Genomic DNA, 15,223 nt, shown 5'->3' with positions numbered 1-15,223 from the left:
CCCAACTGCACTGGATAGATAAGAACATATACTGATACAAGGATGCAAGAAACCACTTTACAAAATCAAATTCATTATTATTCCCATACCATTATTACAGGGAATCAAGACAAATTATGCTACCTTCTGCCTATTGGCTACTTAGCTTATTCAAGACAGTCTCAAAATACAGCACATCTCTTTACCTGACTCACTTTTCAAAGATGTCTAGAAACACACACATTTTGTGCTCTTGTTGGAAGCAACCATTGTTGACTAGAAGTGAGCTAAAACTGAGCTAATAACTCACTAACTAGCAAAGGATATGAACAAAATGTGCACACGTGGCTACATGCAGCTCTCGCTTTGATCTCAAAACAAGCGCATCTACTCACAACCGGTCATGCTGTAAACACAGTCCAGTTCAAAGTAAATGGCACAGATCCATATATGGCAATGGCTATTTGCATATAGGCCTACTGCAGCTCTGATTGGTTATGGCCTGAGTGGTGCCTGCCAATGCAATAAAATCATAATCCAATGCACTCTGCCTACAAGAAAATCTCTTGCACAATTAGTTTTGCATACTAAATCTTGCATTGTTCGTTTTGTTTCGGTATATTACATTGAACGTGGCTAATATTGCGTATGAAAAATGTATGCACTCACTAACTGTTAGTCGCTCTGGATAAGAGCATCTGCTAAATGACTAAAACATTTAATGTAAAAATGATTCAATCACAATTCCCACAGTTGAGCGGAACTTTGATAGTGTTAACTAAAGGGGAAAACTGTAGAAAGTTGAGTGAAGTTCAATCTCATGCTTCTCTGCATGGGTTCAAAGGCACTTAAATATTTTGTCTTGCCCATTCACCCTCAGAATGGCACACATACACAATCCATGTCTCAATTGTCTCAAGGCTTAAAAATCCTTCTTTAACCTGTCTCCTCCCTTTAATCTACACTAATTGAAGTGGATTTAACAAGTGACATCAATAAGGTATCATAGCTTTCACCTGGATTCACCTGGTCAGTCTTATGTCATGGAAAGAATGTTCTTAATGTTTTGTGTACTCAGTGTACATACTATATATTATACTGATAACACTTCAATTTGTATTGTATGATTAAATACCCAACTCAGGCATTAGGGTTTAATGTTCGTATTATAATGGATACTCAGAAAAATCCATTCCATCACACAATATACTGTAAATTGAATACTGGTTGATGAAGGAATGTACGTAAAACAGACAGTATAGTACAGTACAGTAATTTAATAATGGACTTATTAGATAAGCAATACAGTGCAGCAAAGTCACCTTGTCTGGGAACCCCAAGATCCTCTCCCATATACCTTGAGTATACACACCTTCTGCATCATCTCTTTGGTTTGTGTGTGTGTGTGTGCGTCCGTCTGTTTGTACCTTTGTGCGTGTGTTTGTGCAAACGTTTGTCTATGTGTGTGTGTTTCTCCCTCTCCAGGTCTGAAGACCATTGTCGGTGCTCTAATCCAATCGGTGAAGAAATTGTCAGACGTTATGATCCTCACGGTCTTCTGTCTCAGTGTCTTTGCTCTGATTGGACTACAGCTCTTCATGGGCAACCTACGACAAAAATGCGTGATTTGGCCAATCAACTCCACCGAGAACTACTTGGCCAACGGCAGCAAAGGCTTCGACTGGAATGAATACATCAATAACGACAGTAAGTAGCCTGGCCACAGTCAAACACACCAGGGTTGTGTTCTTAAGAGCACACCATAGCAAAATGTTTCCATTTGCTGAGAAGGTTTGTCATATATCCCTCGACAACACAGTAGGTTGGTTGCACCTTAATTGGGGAGGATGGGCTTGTGGTAATGGCTAGAGCGGAATCAGTGGAATGGTATCAAATACATCAAACGCATGGTTTGATGCCATTCCATTAGCTCCGTTCCAGCCATTATTATGAGCCGTTCTCCCCTCAGCAGCTTCCACTGCTCTACATAGCTGCAGAGTTTCAACCCATTTCAACCAAAATACAGAAATGGGAATGTTATTCTGTGTTTGTTTCTTTCACCAGCCAATTTCTACTTCCTGCCTGGACAATTGGATGCCCTTTTATGTGGCAACAGCTCAGATTCTGGGTGAGTAGCTTACAGGCCCCCAGTGTCCGGTCTGGAGCTGAAGTCACGAGCTCTGCTGGTTGGCTACTGCGTAGCAACCTAGCGGTGCCAAAAGCCCTGGTCTGCCGAGAAAGTCTATGTAAATTATGATTGCCAGAACGACCCCTAAATGTTTTCTAGACGGCCGTTTTGGGCTCTAAAATTAGTTTATTATGATCAATTACGATCCCCACAGTGAATTATTTTCAAGTTCGCTACAAATCGAGATATTTCATTAAATAGTGATCCATTCTGACTACTACATTTGTCGTCACACAGGACCACGTGCTGACACAGACCAATCACGGGCCGGCCCGTGATCTTTGCACGTGTCTCTCAGGCAGAATGAAAACAACTACATCGACCATGATCCTTTGCTATTTACCAGAGGAGGCTGGTTGGAGGAGCTATAGGAGGACGGGCTCCTAACCAATTGTGCTATTATGTGTGTTTTTTCACGTTATTTGTAACTTATTTTGTACATAATGTTTCTGCCACCATCTCTTACGACCGAAAAGAGCTTCTGGATATCAGGACAGCGATTACTCACCTCGAACTGGACAAAGATTTTTTCTTTAACGAGTCGGACACGAGGGATTTACTTCAGACACCCGACAAGGCCCAAATCCCTGTCATTCGCTGGAGAAAGAGACTGAGATATCGGGGACGTAGGTCGGTGTGCCTTGTAAGGATCCAACGGCGAATGGGTAATCTGCCTCTTCCATCAGTCCTATTAGCCAACGTACAATCATTGGATAACAAAATAGACGAGCTACGATCACGAATATCCAACCAACGGGACATAAAAAACTGTAATATCTTATGTTTCACCGGGTCGTGGCTGAACGACGACATGGATAACATACAGCTGGCATTACGCTGCATCGGCAAGATAGAATAACGGCCTCCGGTAAGACAAGGGGTGGCGGTCTGTGTATATTTGTAAACAACAGCTGGTGCACGATATCTAATATTAAGTCTCAAGGTCGCCTGAGGTAGAGTATCTCATGATAAGCTGTAGACCACACTATTTACCAAGAGAGTTTTCATCTATATTTTTCGTAGCTGTCTATTTATCACCACAAACCGATGCTGGCACTAAGACCACACTCAATAGGCTGTATAAGGCCATAAGCAAACAGGAAAAAGCTCATCCAGAGGCGGCGCTCATAGTGGCCGGGGACTTTAATGCAGGGAAACTTAAATCAGTTTTTTCCTCAATTCTACCAGCATGTTAAATGTGCAACCAGAGCAAAACAAACTCTAGACCACCTTTACGCCAAACACAGAGACGCGTAATAAGCTCTCCCACGCCCTCCCATTTGGCAAATCTGACCATAATTTTATCCTCCTGATTCCTTCCTGCTTACAAGCAATAACTAAAGCAGAATGCACCAGTGACTCGGTCAATTAAAGAAGTGGTCAGATGACGCAGATGCTAAGCTACAGGACTATTTTGCTAGCACAGACTGGAATATGTTCCAGGATTCTTCCGATGGCATTGAGGAGTACACCACATCAGTCACTGGCTTCATCAATAAGTGCATTGATGACGTCGTCCCTACAGTGACGGTACGTACATACCCCAACCAGAAGCCATGGATTACAGGCAACATCCGCACTGAGCTAAGGAACGGGACTCTAACCCGGAAACTTAAAATAAATCCCGCTTTGCCCTCCGACGAACCATCAAACAGGCAAAGCGTCAATACAGGACTAAGATTGAATCGTACTACACCGGCTCCGACGCTCGTCAGATGTGGCAGGGCTTACAAACTATTACAGACTACAAAGGGAAGCACAGCCACAAACTGCCCAGTAACACAAGCCTACCAGACGAGCTAAATCACTTCTATGCTCGCTTCGAGGCAAGCAACACTGAAGAATGCATGAGAGCATCAGCTGTTCTGGACGACTGTGTGATCACGCTCTCTGTAGCCAATGTGTGTAAGACCTTTAAACAGGTCAACAGGATTACCAGGACATGTACTCCGAGCATGCATTGACCAATTGGCAAGTGTCTTCACTGACATTTTCAACCTGTCCTTGACTGAGTCTGTAATACGAACATGTTTCAAGCAGACCACCATAGTCCCTGTGCCCAAGAACACTAAGGTAACCTACCTAAATGACTACAGACCCATAGCACTCACGTCTGTAGCCATGGAGTGCTTTGAAAGGCTGGTCATGGCTCACATCAACACCATTATCCCAGAAAACCTAGACCCACTCCAATTTGCATACCACCCCAACAGATCCACAGATGATGCAATCTCTATTGCACTCCACGCTGCCCTTTCTCACCTGGAAAGGAACACCTACGTGAGAATGCTATTCATTGACTACAGCTCAGCATTCAACACCATAGTGCCCTCAAAGCTCATCACTAAGCTAAGGACCCTGGGACTAAACACCTCCCTCTGCAACTGGATCCTGGACTTCCTGACGGGCCGCCCGTGGTAAGGGTAGATATGCCCCCATTCTCATTGACGGGGCTGTAGTGGAACAGGTTGAGAGCTTCAAGTTCCTTGGTGTCCACATCACCAACAACCTATCATGGTCCAAACACACCAAGACAGTCGTGAAGAGGGCACGACAAAGCCTATTCCCCATCAGGAGACTGAAAAGATTTGGCATGGGTCCTCAGATCCTCAAAAAGGTATACAGCTGCACCATCGAGAGCATCCTGACTGGTTGCATCACTGCCCGGTATGGCAATGGCTCGGCCTCCGACCGCAAGGCACTACAGAGGGTAGTGCGTATGGCCCAATACATCACTGGGGCCAAGCTTCCTGCCATCCAGGGCCTCTATACCAGGCGGTGTCAGACGAAGTCCCTAAAAATTGTCAAAGACTCCAGCCACCCTAGTCATAGACTGTAGTCTCTGCTTCCGCACGGCAAGCGGTACCGGAGCACCAAGTCTATGACCAAAAGGCTTCTTAACAGCTTCTACCCCCAAGCCATAAGACTCCTGAACAGCTAATGGCTACCCAGACTATTTGCATTATTCCCCCCTCTTTTACGCTGCTGCAACTCTCTGTTCATTATCTATGCATAGACACTTTAACTCTACCTACATGTGCATATTATCTCAATTACCTCGACTAGCCGGTGCCCCCGCACATTGACTCTGTACCGGTAACCCCTGTATGTAGCCTCGCTACTGTTATTTTACTGCTGTTATTTTTTACTTATCTATTGTTTACTTAACACTTATTTTTCTTAAAACTGCATTGCTGGTTAAGGGCTTGTAAGTAAGCATTTCACTGTAAGGTCTACACCTGTTGTATTCTGCGCATGTGACAAATACAATTAGATTTTTTATATGTTTGATACCTTACCATTTCCATTCTAGCCATTACAATAAGCCCGTCCTCCTATAGTTCTTCCCACCAGCCTCCTCTGCTATTTCCGACCACTTTCACCATGATCTTTAGTGCCATTCACCCCCATATGGCGAGCTTCAAATTGAAATAATTCTGGCTTTATGCGCCATCAGGAGTTTTCCATAGGTATATGTCACGCTATCACTATCTACTGGTTTTAATGTCTATGGTAGTTACTCTGTCTGTCTGTCTGTCTGTCTGTCTGTCTCTCTGTTTCCTTGTCTTTCTGTCTGTCTCTGTCCTACTCTTCAGACCCACTGTTCCCTTATTCCTTCATTAAACCAGATAACTGTACTATACATTTACATTTTAGTCATTTAGCAGACGCTCTTATCCAGAGCGACTTACAGTTAGTGCATACATTTTCATACTGGCCCCCCGTGGGAAACGAACCCACAACCCTGTCGTTGCAAGCGCCATGCTCTACCAACTGAGCTACAGGGGACCCTATACGCAGTGCTTAATTTGAGCCGGACCTCTCCGTTTTGGACAGTTTTGTTCCGGAACCTATTTGGCCGGATCCGGTACCTTTCCTGGCATGAATTTTTTTTTTTTTACTTTTTAATAATAACAATAAAAGCGATCAAAGTTCATTCGAGTTTCCTCTTAGTTAATTCTCCTGCCCCCACAAAAAAGCGTAATGTGAAAAAGTAGATTTTCAACCCTGGCCTAATATTCTAAGAGTTGATTTGGTTTGGGCGGGCCCGAGTTTATGGTTTGCGCAACTTTGTAATTTATGTTTGAGACCAACGCGTGGCGGTGGCTGTGTGAGAAGCGCGCCAGTAATATGTCTCACATAACTAGAATGAGATTCACTTTCTATGATATCTCTCTACTCTGATAGACATGAGCCTGCAACTCTCATCTCTCCAGCGTTGGACTTCATCATTTATTTCCATATAGAATCATTGCCATGCGAAGGGTTCTGCAGCACCCCTGATAAAGGTAAAGGCATTTGCCAAAGTTATAGAATTACTGCTGTATGTTAAAAAATGAATGAAATCATTCAGAATAGCCTACTACACCATGAGAAGGCCTATAATTTTGCGACAGAGGATCAATAGCTGTGGATTGTAGCCTAATAACAAGGAATAGCCCACAGTCCGGAACGCGCCATAAATCTGTTAGTGGAACAACAGCACGCAGACAAAACGGGCCTTTCGCAATATTTCAGATACAATCGAGGGAAAACACAGGTTGGAAAGCAAATCGAGGGAAAACACAGGTTGGAAAACTCCTCCTGAAAAGCGAAGACTATGCTGTAGGCTACCAAACTATTTGATCAACTTCCAAATATTGTTTTATGAGAGAGAGAATGAGAGAGAGATAGGCTTTTGGCACGAGCGCATCGGCCATCACCAGCAAGTGAGCTGCGCATCTTTGGGTGAGTCATTGAAACTGGAAAGCATTTTTAGGACAATAATTTCCTCCTCATATTGTAGCCTACAATATGTGTCTCCACACACCTAGGCCAAGGCTATTGATGGATTCAAGACAAGGTCGTTTTTATTGATCTCAGATTCTCAGTTTGTCAGAGTCAAAGTAGCCTGCCATTTCGATCATTTGTGCGCTATTAAAAAAGATTCTTCCAAAGTCTCCAGTCATGTAAAATGATGTAGAATTGCATGAAATGCGTTTAGAAAAGGCCCACATTTTCTCGGACCCTAGGCTACTAAATATGTTCCACATGTGTAAAACTTCTATATGTGCCTCTACTCAACTGCTCAATGCCACTACGCAAATACGATGAAATGCATGCAATGCTTATTAAGGATAAAGGATTTTTTTTTCCTTCTTATGCGTTCTGGTACCTCAGAACTTTTTGTTCCGGCACCTCCCGATTTACAAATTAAGCACTGACCATATGGCAGCCATGTTGTTATTGTATGTAAATATTGCTGTGTCATTGTATGGTTGTGTGGCCCTCTCCTCTCCCCCCAGCCGCTGCCCTGAAGGCTACACATGCATGAAAGCTGGGAGGAATCCAAACTACGGCTACACCAGCTTCGACAGCTTCGGATGGGCTTTCCTGGCTCTCTTCAGACTCATGACACAGGACTTCTGGGAGAACCTCTACATGCTGGTGAGCACAGAATGAAATAGAACATACCGTATTATATACATTGCCTCTATCTATGATGTCTTATATCTATGCAGGTGAGACAGGCTTGTTGTTTTACCAAAGGGTATGTTGGTTTGGTTTTCACTGTTGAGTTAAATGCAAAATGTAAACATGCTTTGTCCACATATCCAGTTGGCCGATTAGCTTTCCTTTGGGACATATTGGACCTTTACGTCAGGGACGTCACTAGACTTTCAGAACATCTGGGGCTCAGTACACTACACCGTTACACACTTCCTCCACCCCATTACAGTATAGATTGCAGTACATTACACCGTTACACACTTCCTCCACCCCATTACAGTATAGATTGCAGTACATTACACATTACACACTTCCTCCACCCCATTACAGTATAGATTACAGTACATTACACCGTTACACACTTCCTCCACCCCATTACAGTATAGATTACAGTACATTACACCGTTACACACTTCCTCCACCCCATTACAGTATAGATTACAGTACATTACACCGTTACACACTTCCTCCACCCCATTACAGTATAGATTACAGTACATTACACAGTCACACACTTCCTCCACCCCATTACAGTATAGATTGCAGTACATTACACATTACACACTTCCTCCACCCCATTACAGTATAGATGACAGTACATTACACCGTTACACACTTCCTCCACCCCATTACAGTATAGATTACAGTACATTACACTGTTACACACTTCCTCCACCCCATTACAGTATAGATTACAGTACATTACACTGTTACACACTTCCTCCACCCCATTACAGTATAGATTAAAGTATAGTAGAGTGATAAAGCTGGGGGGAAGGGCATATAGTAATTCCTTATACCTGAGATATAGGGACTTTTAACAAAATGCCACCCTATTCCCTATATAGTGCACTATTTTTGGCCATAGCTTTTCTTGGTATTTTCCACAAGAAACTGTCATACAGATTTTCGCTGCACACTCACATGAACAGATGGACAAGCAAAACAATGAGATTTCAAAGGTGTTACACAGTTGCACAAAAATGTTGATATGACAAAAGTTGTATTAATCGTATGTTCAGGATACACATGGTATACGCTGTCCAATAAATTGCTTACTTTCAGGTTATTCTCGACAATGCAACAACAATAAGAAATAAGAAAATATAAGAATATGAACATAAAGTAAATGACTCAGTAGAATAAACATTTTAGCATAAGTATAATACAGGTAGGTACAATTTATAGTACAATATTTACATATGTATTGGGGAAGGAGGGGATGGGGGACAAGTGTTTAAATTGTGCAGTTTTAGCAATAATAATAAGAGTTTTTAACAAGAAACTGTCTCTGAGCCTGTTGGTATCAGACCTCATGCTCCGATACTGTCTGCCCGACGGTAAGGGAGTGAACAGCTCGTGGCTGGGGTGTGTGTGGTCCTTGATGATGCTGCGGGACTTCCTCAGGCACTGTTTCAAGTAGATGTCCTGGATGGGAGCACGGTCCCAGTGATGTCCTGGATGGGAGCATGGTCCCAGTGATGTCCTGGATGGGAGCATGGTCCCAGTGATGTCCTGGATGGGAGCACGGTCCCAGTGATGTCCTGGATGGGAGCACGGTCCCAGTGATGTACTGGATGGGAGCACGGTCCCAGTGATGTCCTGGATGGGAGCACGGTCCCAGTGATGTCCTGGATGGGAGCACGGTCCCAGTGATGTCCTGGATGGGAGCACGGTCCCAGTGATGTTCTGGATGGGAGCACGGTCCCAGTGATGTCCTGGATGGGAGCACGGTCCCAGTGATGTCCTGGATGGGAGCACGGTCCCAGTGATGTCCTGGATGGGAGCACGGTCCCAGTGATGTCCTGGATGGGAGCACGGTCGCAGTGATGTTCTGGATGGGAGCACGGTCCCAGTGATGTCCTGGATGGGAGCACGGTCCCAGTGATGTCCTGGATGGGAGCACGGTCCCAGTGATGTCCTGGATGGGAGCACGGTCCCAGTGATGTCCTGGATGGGAGCACGGTCCCAGTGATGTCCTGGATGGGAGCACGGTCCCAGTGATGTTCTGGATGGGAGCACGGTCCCAGTGATGTCCTGGATGGGAGCACGGTCCCAGTGATGTCCTGGATGGGAGCACGGTCCCAGTGATGTCCTGGATGGGAGCACGGTCCCAGTGATGTCCTGGATGGGAGCACGGTCCCAGTGATGTTCTGGATGGGAGCACGGTCCCAGTGATGTCCTGGATGGGAGCACGGTCCCAGTGATGTCCTGGATGGGAGCACGGTCCCAGTGATGTACTGGATGGGAGCACGGTCGCAGTGATGTTCTGGATGGGAGCACGGTCCCAGTGATGTCCTGGATGGGAGCACGGTCCCAGTGATGTCCTGAATGGGAGCACGGTCACAGTGATGTCCTGGATGGGAGCACGGTCCCAGTGATGTACTGGATGGGAGCACGGTCCCAGTGATGTCCTGGATGGGAGCACGGTCCCAGTGATGTCCTGGATGGGAGCACGGTCCCAGTGATGTCCTGGATGGGAGCACGGTCCCAGTGATGTCCTGGATGGGAGCACGGTCCCAGTGATGTCCTGGATGGGAGCATGGTCCCAGTGATGTCCTGGATGGGAGCACGGTCCCAGTGATGTTCTGGATGGGAGCACGGTCCCAGTGATGTCCTGGATGGGAGCACGGTCCCAGTGATGTCCTGGATGGGAGCACGGTCCCAGTGATGTCCTGGGCCGTCTTCACCACTTGCCGGAGGGCCTTGCGGTCGTGGACGGAGCAATTCCTGTACCAGACCGTGATGCAACTGGTCAGAACGTTCTTGATGGTGCAGTGGCAGTATTTGGAGAGGGCCCAGGGTGGCATGCCAATGATCAGAAATTATTTCCCATTGTATTTTATCAGACTATCAGATCAGACAAGCGATAGTTGAACCCAGCAGTTCAAGAAGTGCTGGCATGCATACACACTACCTGCACAAACATTAGCGGGTTTTAAGATTGCAGTAAATCATATACACTGTATCCAGAGTATGCTAAGGTCTGTCTGTCTGTGTGTGTGTGTAGAATCTTTAGTGTACAGTCTGTGTGTGGAACAGGAGGACAGTAGAGTTTCTGTCCTCTTGTCAGTTTGTGGTACTCTGTCTTGCTGAGGACTGTCGCAGTGTGCTGGATATTCTTCCCAGCGCTGAGTGTACACCACATGGGAGGGAATAGCATTTGTCAGAACCCAGGAAGTCCTCTCTGTCACTCTCTCTCTCTCTCTCTCTCTCTCTCTCTCTCTCTCTCTCTCTCTCTCTCTCTCTCTCAATTCAATTTCAATTTAAGGGCTTTATTGGCATGGGAAACGTGTGTTAACATTGCCAAAGCAAGTGAAGTAGATAGTAAACAAAAGTGAAATAAACAATAAATATTAACAGTAAACATTACACTCAGAAGTTTCAAAAGAATAAAGACATTTCAAATGTCATATTATGTCTAAATACAGTGTTGTAACAATGTGCAAATAGTTAAAGTACAAATGGGAAAATAAATAAACATAAATATGGGTTGTATTTACAATGGTGTTTGTTCTTCACTGGTTGCCCTTTTCTTGTGGCAACAGGTCACAAATCTTGCTGCTGTGATGGCACACTGTGGTTTTTCACCCAGTAGATAAGGGAGTTTATCAAAATTGGGTTTGTTTTCGAATTCTTTGTGGATCGCTGTAATCTGAGGGAAATATGTGTCTCTAATATGGTCATACATTTGGCAGGAGGTTAGGAAGTGCAGCTCAGTCTCTCTCTCTGCCTCAACTCTGCTCCCTATACACCCTCTCTTAAAGGGCCCTAGTGCAGACCATACACCCTCTTTTAAAGGGTCCTAGTGCAGACCATAGTGTAAGTGTACATCTGAAATAGCACCTTTTAATTTGTTCAAATGTAAGCTTTATTTTGACAGGGAGTCAATGCTGAGACCAAGGTCTCTTTTCCTGATGAGCCCTGTTTAGCACCACAATACACATCAAAATACACATTATAATACACAACAATACACGAAAAGCAAAACACAATCATAAAAAACAGACACATTCTTCAGTAAAAAGGTCCCCTAACTACCATCTGAAATGCCCTAGAGGCACCAATTCCTCCAATGTTAAAGTGCATTGCTTTTACCCAACTCAGTGGGGATGGAAGGGACCTCCAGAGTTAACCATCCCTGAGACCGGGTCTGGTGTCGTACGTCTATAGGTTAATAATGAAGTAAGGTATGATGGAAGTTTATGCAGGAGGGCTTTATAAACAAAAATAGTTCAATGCGTCGATCTATGTGACTTCAAAGATGGCCAACCTACATTCTGATACAGAATGCAGTGATGTGTACTGAACCTATCGCCCGTAATAAAGCGTAGTGCGCTATGATAAACTGTCCAATGGCTTCATACAGTGGCAGCAGCTTTCATATAGACAATATCCCCATAGTCAATACAGTGGCAGCAGCTTACAGATAGACAATATCCCCATAGTCAATACAGTGGCAGCTGCATTTATATAGACAATATCCCCATAGTCAATACAGTGGCAGCTGCATTTATATAGACAATATCCCCATAGTCAATACCCCCATAGTCAATACAGTAGCAGCAGCTTTCATATAGACAATATCCCCATAGTCAATACAGTGGCAGCTGCATTTATATAGACAATATCCCCATAGTCAATACAGTGGCAGCTGCATTTATATAGACAATATCCCCATAGTCAATACAGTGGCAGCAGCTTTCAGATAGACAATATCCCCATAGTCAATACAGTGGCAGCTGCATTTATATAGACAATATCCCCATAGTCAATACAGTGGCAGCTGCATTTATATAGACGATATCCCCATAGTCAATACAGTGGCAGCTGCATTTATATAGACAATATCCCCATAGTCAATACAGTGGCAGCTGCATTTATATAGACAATATCGCCATAGTCAATACAGTGGCAGCTGCATTTATATAGACAATATCCCCATAGTCAATACAGTGGCAGCTGCATTTATATAGACAATATCGCCATAGTCTATAACCGGTATGAATGTCGACTGAATTATTTGTTTTCTGCTATTTAATGAAAGGCACGACCTATTGCTATAAAAGTCTTAATTTCCTAACTAATGCATCAACATGCTTTTTGAAAGATAGCTTTTCGTCAATCCAGATGGCCAGATATTTATAAGTCTAAATTTAGCCGCGTTACTGTAGCTACAGCCTGCGCTGGGCTTGTGACAATCCCCTGTGTGAAATATGAATATAACTGAGAGAAATGTCTACTCATTCAACACATACAAATGTATTACATGTCACAATCATGTTATGTATACATGGAATGATGGAATTCCAAATAGCATTCTGAATCAGAGTGGTTGTTTTATTTAGAGCTTGGCTCCTGTTTTCCTTTCTCTGCTTGAGTCTCATGGTCTCTCCGCTGGGGATAGCAACCCACTGAAATGATTGGGCTTGTGTGCTAGCTGGCTGTTGGGGTGTGCTTCCACTGCACTGTTCATAGAAGACTAGGTCAAAATGCAGATATGGGGGAGTCCAGGCTCCATTTGATAAATAACGCCAAGTTGTGCCCATGCTGGGAACCTAACACACACACTGGGAACCTAGCTAGCTAACAAAATGCCGTCAGTGCATGGAAGTGCTTCTGGTGTTGAGGCATATCCATTATCAGTTCCTAGCGTCAGATCAGTTCTACACCTCACTGTTTATCGGCCTACATAATGTCTATGACAGTGAATTAGAATCATCATCACACTCTGGTAAGCAGAAGGAAATCTAAATGGAATTTAATGTGTTGAAGTGGGGAAGTGTTAAAGTACTACCACCAGCATTTAGATTCTACACTTCTACACAGCCTGGATAGGTTCAACAGTACTCAGTAACTGATACATAACCTCTGACCTTTAACCTTTGACCTCTACCCTCTAACCCCACCTCAATATGAACCTCACGGCCCTGTCATATGACCAAGTTATCATCGTAATGAACACGATCTGGGTAGAGGAGGGGAACAAATTGACAGCCTCTTCTGGAGGACTGGATGGGAGACAAGTGTCTGACTCTGCTGTACTCTCTGTTCTCTTCCAGACCCTAAGGACGGCAGGGAAGGGTTATTGTTCGGGTTAGAGGTCAGGGGTTATAGGTCAAATATCAGTGTACACTCTTAGAAAAAAAGGTGTTATCTAGAACCTAAAAGGGTTATTCGCCTGTCCCCATAGGATAACCCTTTGAAGAACCCTTTTTGGTTCCAGGTAAAACCCCTTTGGTTCCAGGTTGAACCCTTTTGAGTTCCATGTAAAACCATTTCTACAGAAGGTTCTACATGGAACCCAAAAGGGTTATACCTGGAATCAAAAATAATTCTACTTGGAACCAAAAAGGGTTCTTCTAAGGGTTCTCGTATGGGGACAGCCAAAGAACCCTTTTGGAGTGTATCTGACCCTCTGCTGTCTTCTCTCTCCCCTTCCAGACCCTGCGGGCAGCAGGGAAGACCTACATGATCTTCTTTGTGCTGGTGATCTTCGTGGGGTCCTTCTACCTGGTCAATCTGATCCTCGCTGTGGTGGCCATGGCCTATGAGGAGCAGAACCAGGCCACAATGGAGGAGGCTGAGCAGAAAGAGGCGGAGTTCAAGGCCATGCTGGAGCAGATCAAGAACCAGCAGGAGGCTGCACAGGTCAGTATCCCAGTGTCTCTGTGTCTCAGCATGTCTATGTGGCTGCCAAATGGCACCTTTTCCCTGATACACTGTATAATGCACTACTTTTGACCAGGTAGTGCACTATGTGGAGGGAAACGGGTGCCATTTCAGATGCAATTCATTGTAACCGTACACTGTTACACTGTATATGTGTTTGTTTCTTTGTCTTTGTTGTCACTGTCTCTGCAGGAGGCCGCACAGGTCAGTGTCTGTTCTGTCTGTTCTGTCTGTCTGTATTTTCTGTCTGCCGGTCTGTCTGTCTGTCATTCTGTCTGTCTGTCTGTCTGTCTTCCGGTCTGTCTGTCTGTCTGACTGTTCTGTGTGTCTGTATTTTCTGTCTGTCTGTCTGTTCTGTGTGTCTGTATTTTCTGTCTGTGTGTCTTTCTGTCTGTCTGTCTGTCTGTCTGTCTGTCTGTCTGTCTGTCTGTCTGTCTGTCTGTCTGTCTGTCTGTCTGTCTGTCTGTCTGTCTGTCTGTCTGCCTGCCTGCCTGTCTGTCTGTCTGTCGGGCTGTCTGTCTGTCTGTCGGTCGGGCTGTCTGTCTGTTTGTCTGTCTGTCTGTCTGTCTGTCTGTCTGTCTGTCTGTCTGTCTGTCTGTCTGTCTGTCTGTCTGTCTGTCTGTCTGTCTGTCTGTCTGTCTGTCTGTCTGTCTGTCTGTCTGTCTCTCATCATCGCTCTGTGTATACTGTACTGCCTGTGCTTACTATACTCCAGTCCTATCCTTGACTGTCTGTTTGGTTTAAATCTGTTGTGTCTAATATAAGCAGTGGAGCCGTGTTCGTTACCGTGCTCCTATACCTCACTGTGTTTGTGACGGAGGTGAGTAACCTTGCCTGAGACCTGAAGATTTGCATGGGCTTCCTGAGCCAATGCCTAGGCTTTGGCTTAGCGGG

At 44.7% G+C, this 15,223-nt stretch overlaps 1 protein-coding gene across 6 annotated transcripts in view; it reads left to right on the top strand.

Moving 5' to 3' along the window:
* Positions 1-15,223, top strand: part of LOC311147726 (sodium channel protein type 8 subunit alpha-like) — a gene marked incomplete at both ends in the record, with an annotated part of 104,147 nt that overhangs the window by 35,629 nt on the left and 53,295 nt on the right. For 4 of the 6 annotated variants that reach the window (XM_084184489.1, XM_084184487.1, XM_084184486.1 and 1 more), the window contains 4 exons: positions 1,465-1,686; positions 2,044-2,107; positions 7,453-7,594; positions 14,102-14,308. In XM_084184489.1, the coding sequence (XP_084040615.1) occupies positions 1,465-1,686; positions 2,044-2,107; positions 7,453-7,594; positions 14,102-14,308 (635 nt within the window). Of the gene's footprint in view, positions 1-1,464; positions 1,687-2,043; positions 2,108-7,452; positions 7,595-14,101; positions 14,321-15,223 lie in introns of all 6 variants that reach the window. The other 2 variants (XM_084184488.1, XM_084184484.1) reach the window with 1 other exon arrangement.

This window comes from Coregonus lavaretus (assembly GCF_964263955.1).
Source record: "Coregonus lavaretus genome assembly, chromosome: 20".
NCBI lineage: Eukaryota > Metazoa > Chordata > Actinopteri > Salmoniformes > Salmonidae > Coregonus > Coregonus lavaretus.
Note: the sequence above shows the minus strand (reverse complement) of the source record. Positions and strands in the feature narration are given on the sequence as shown.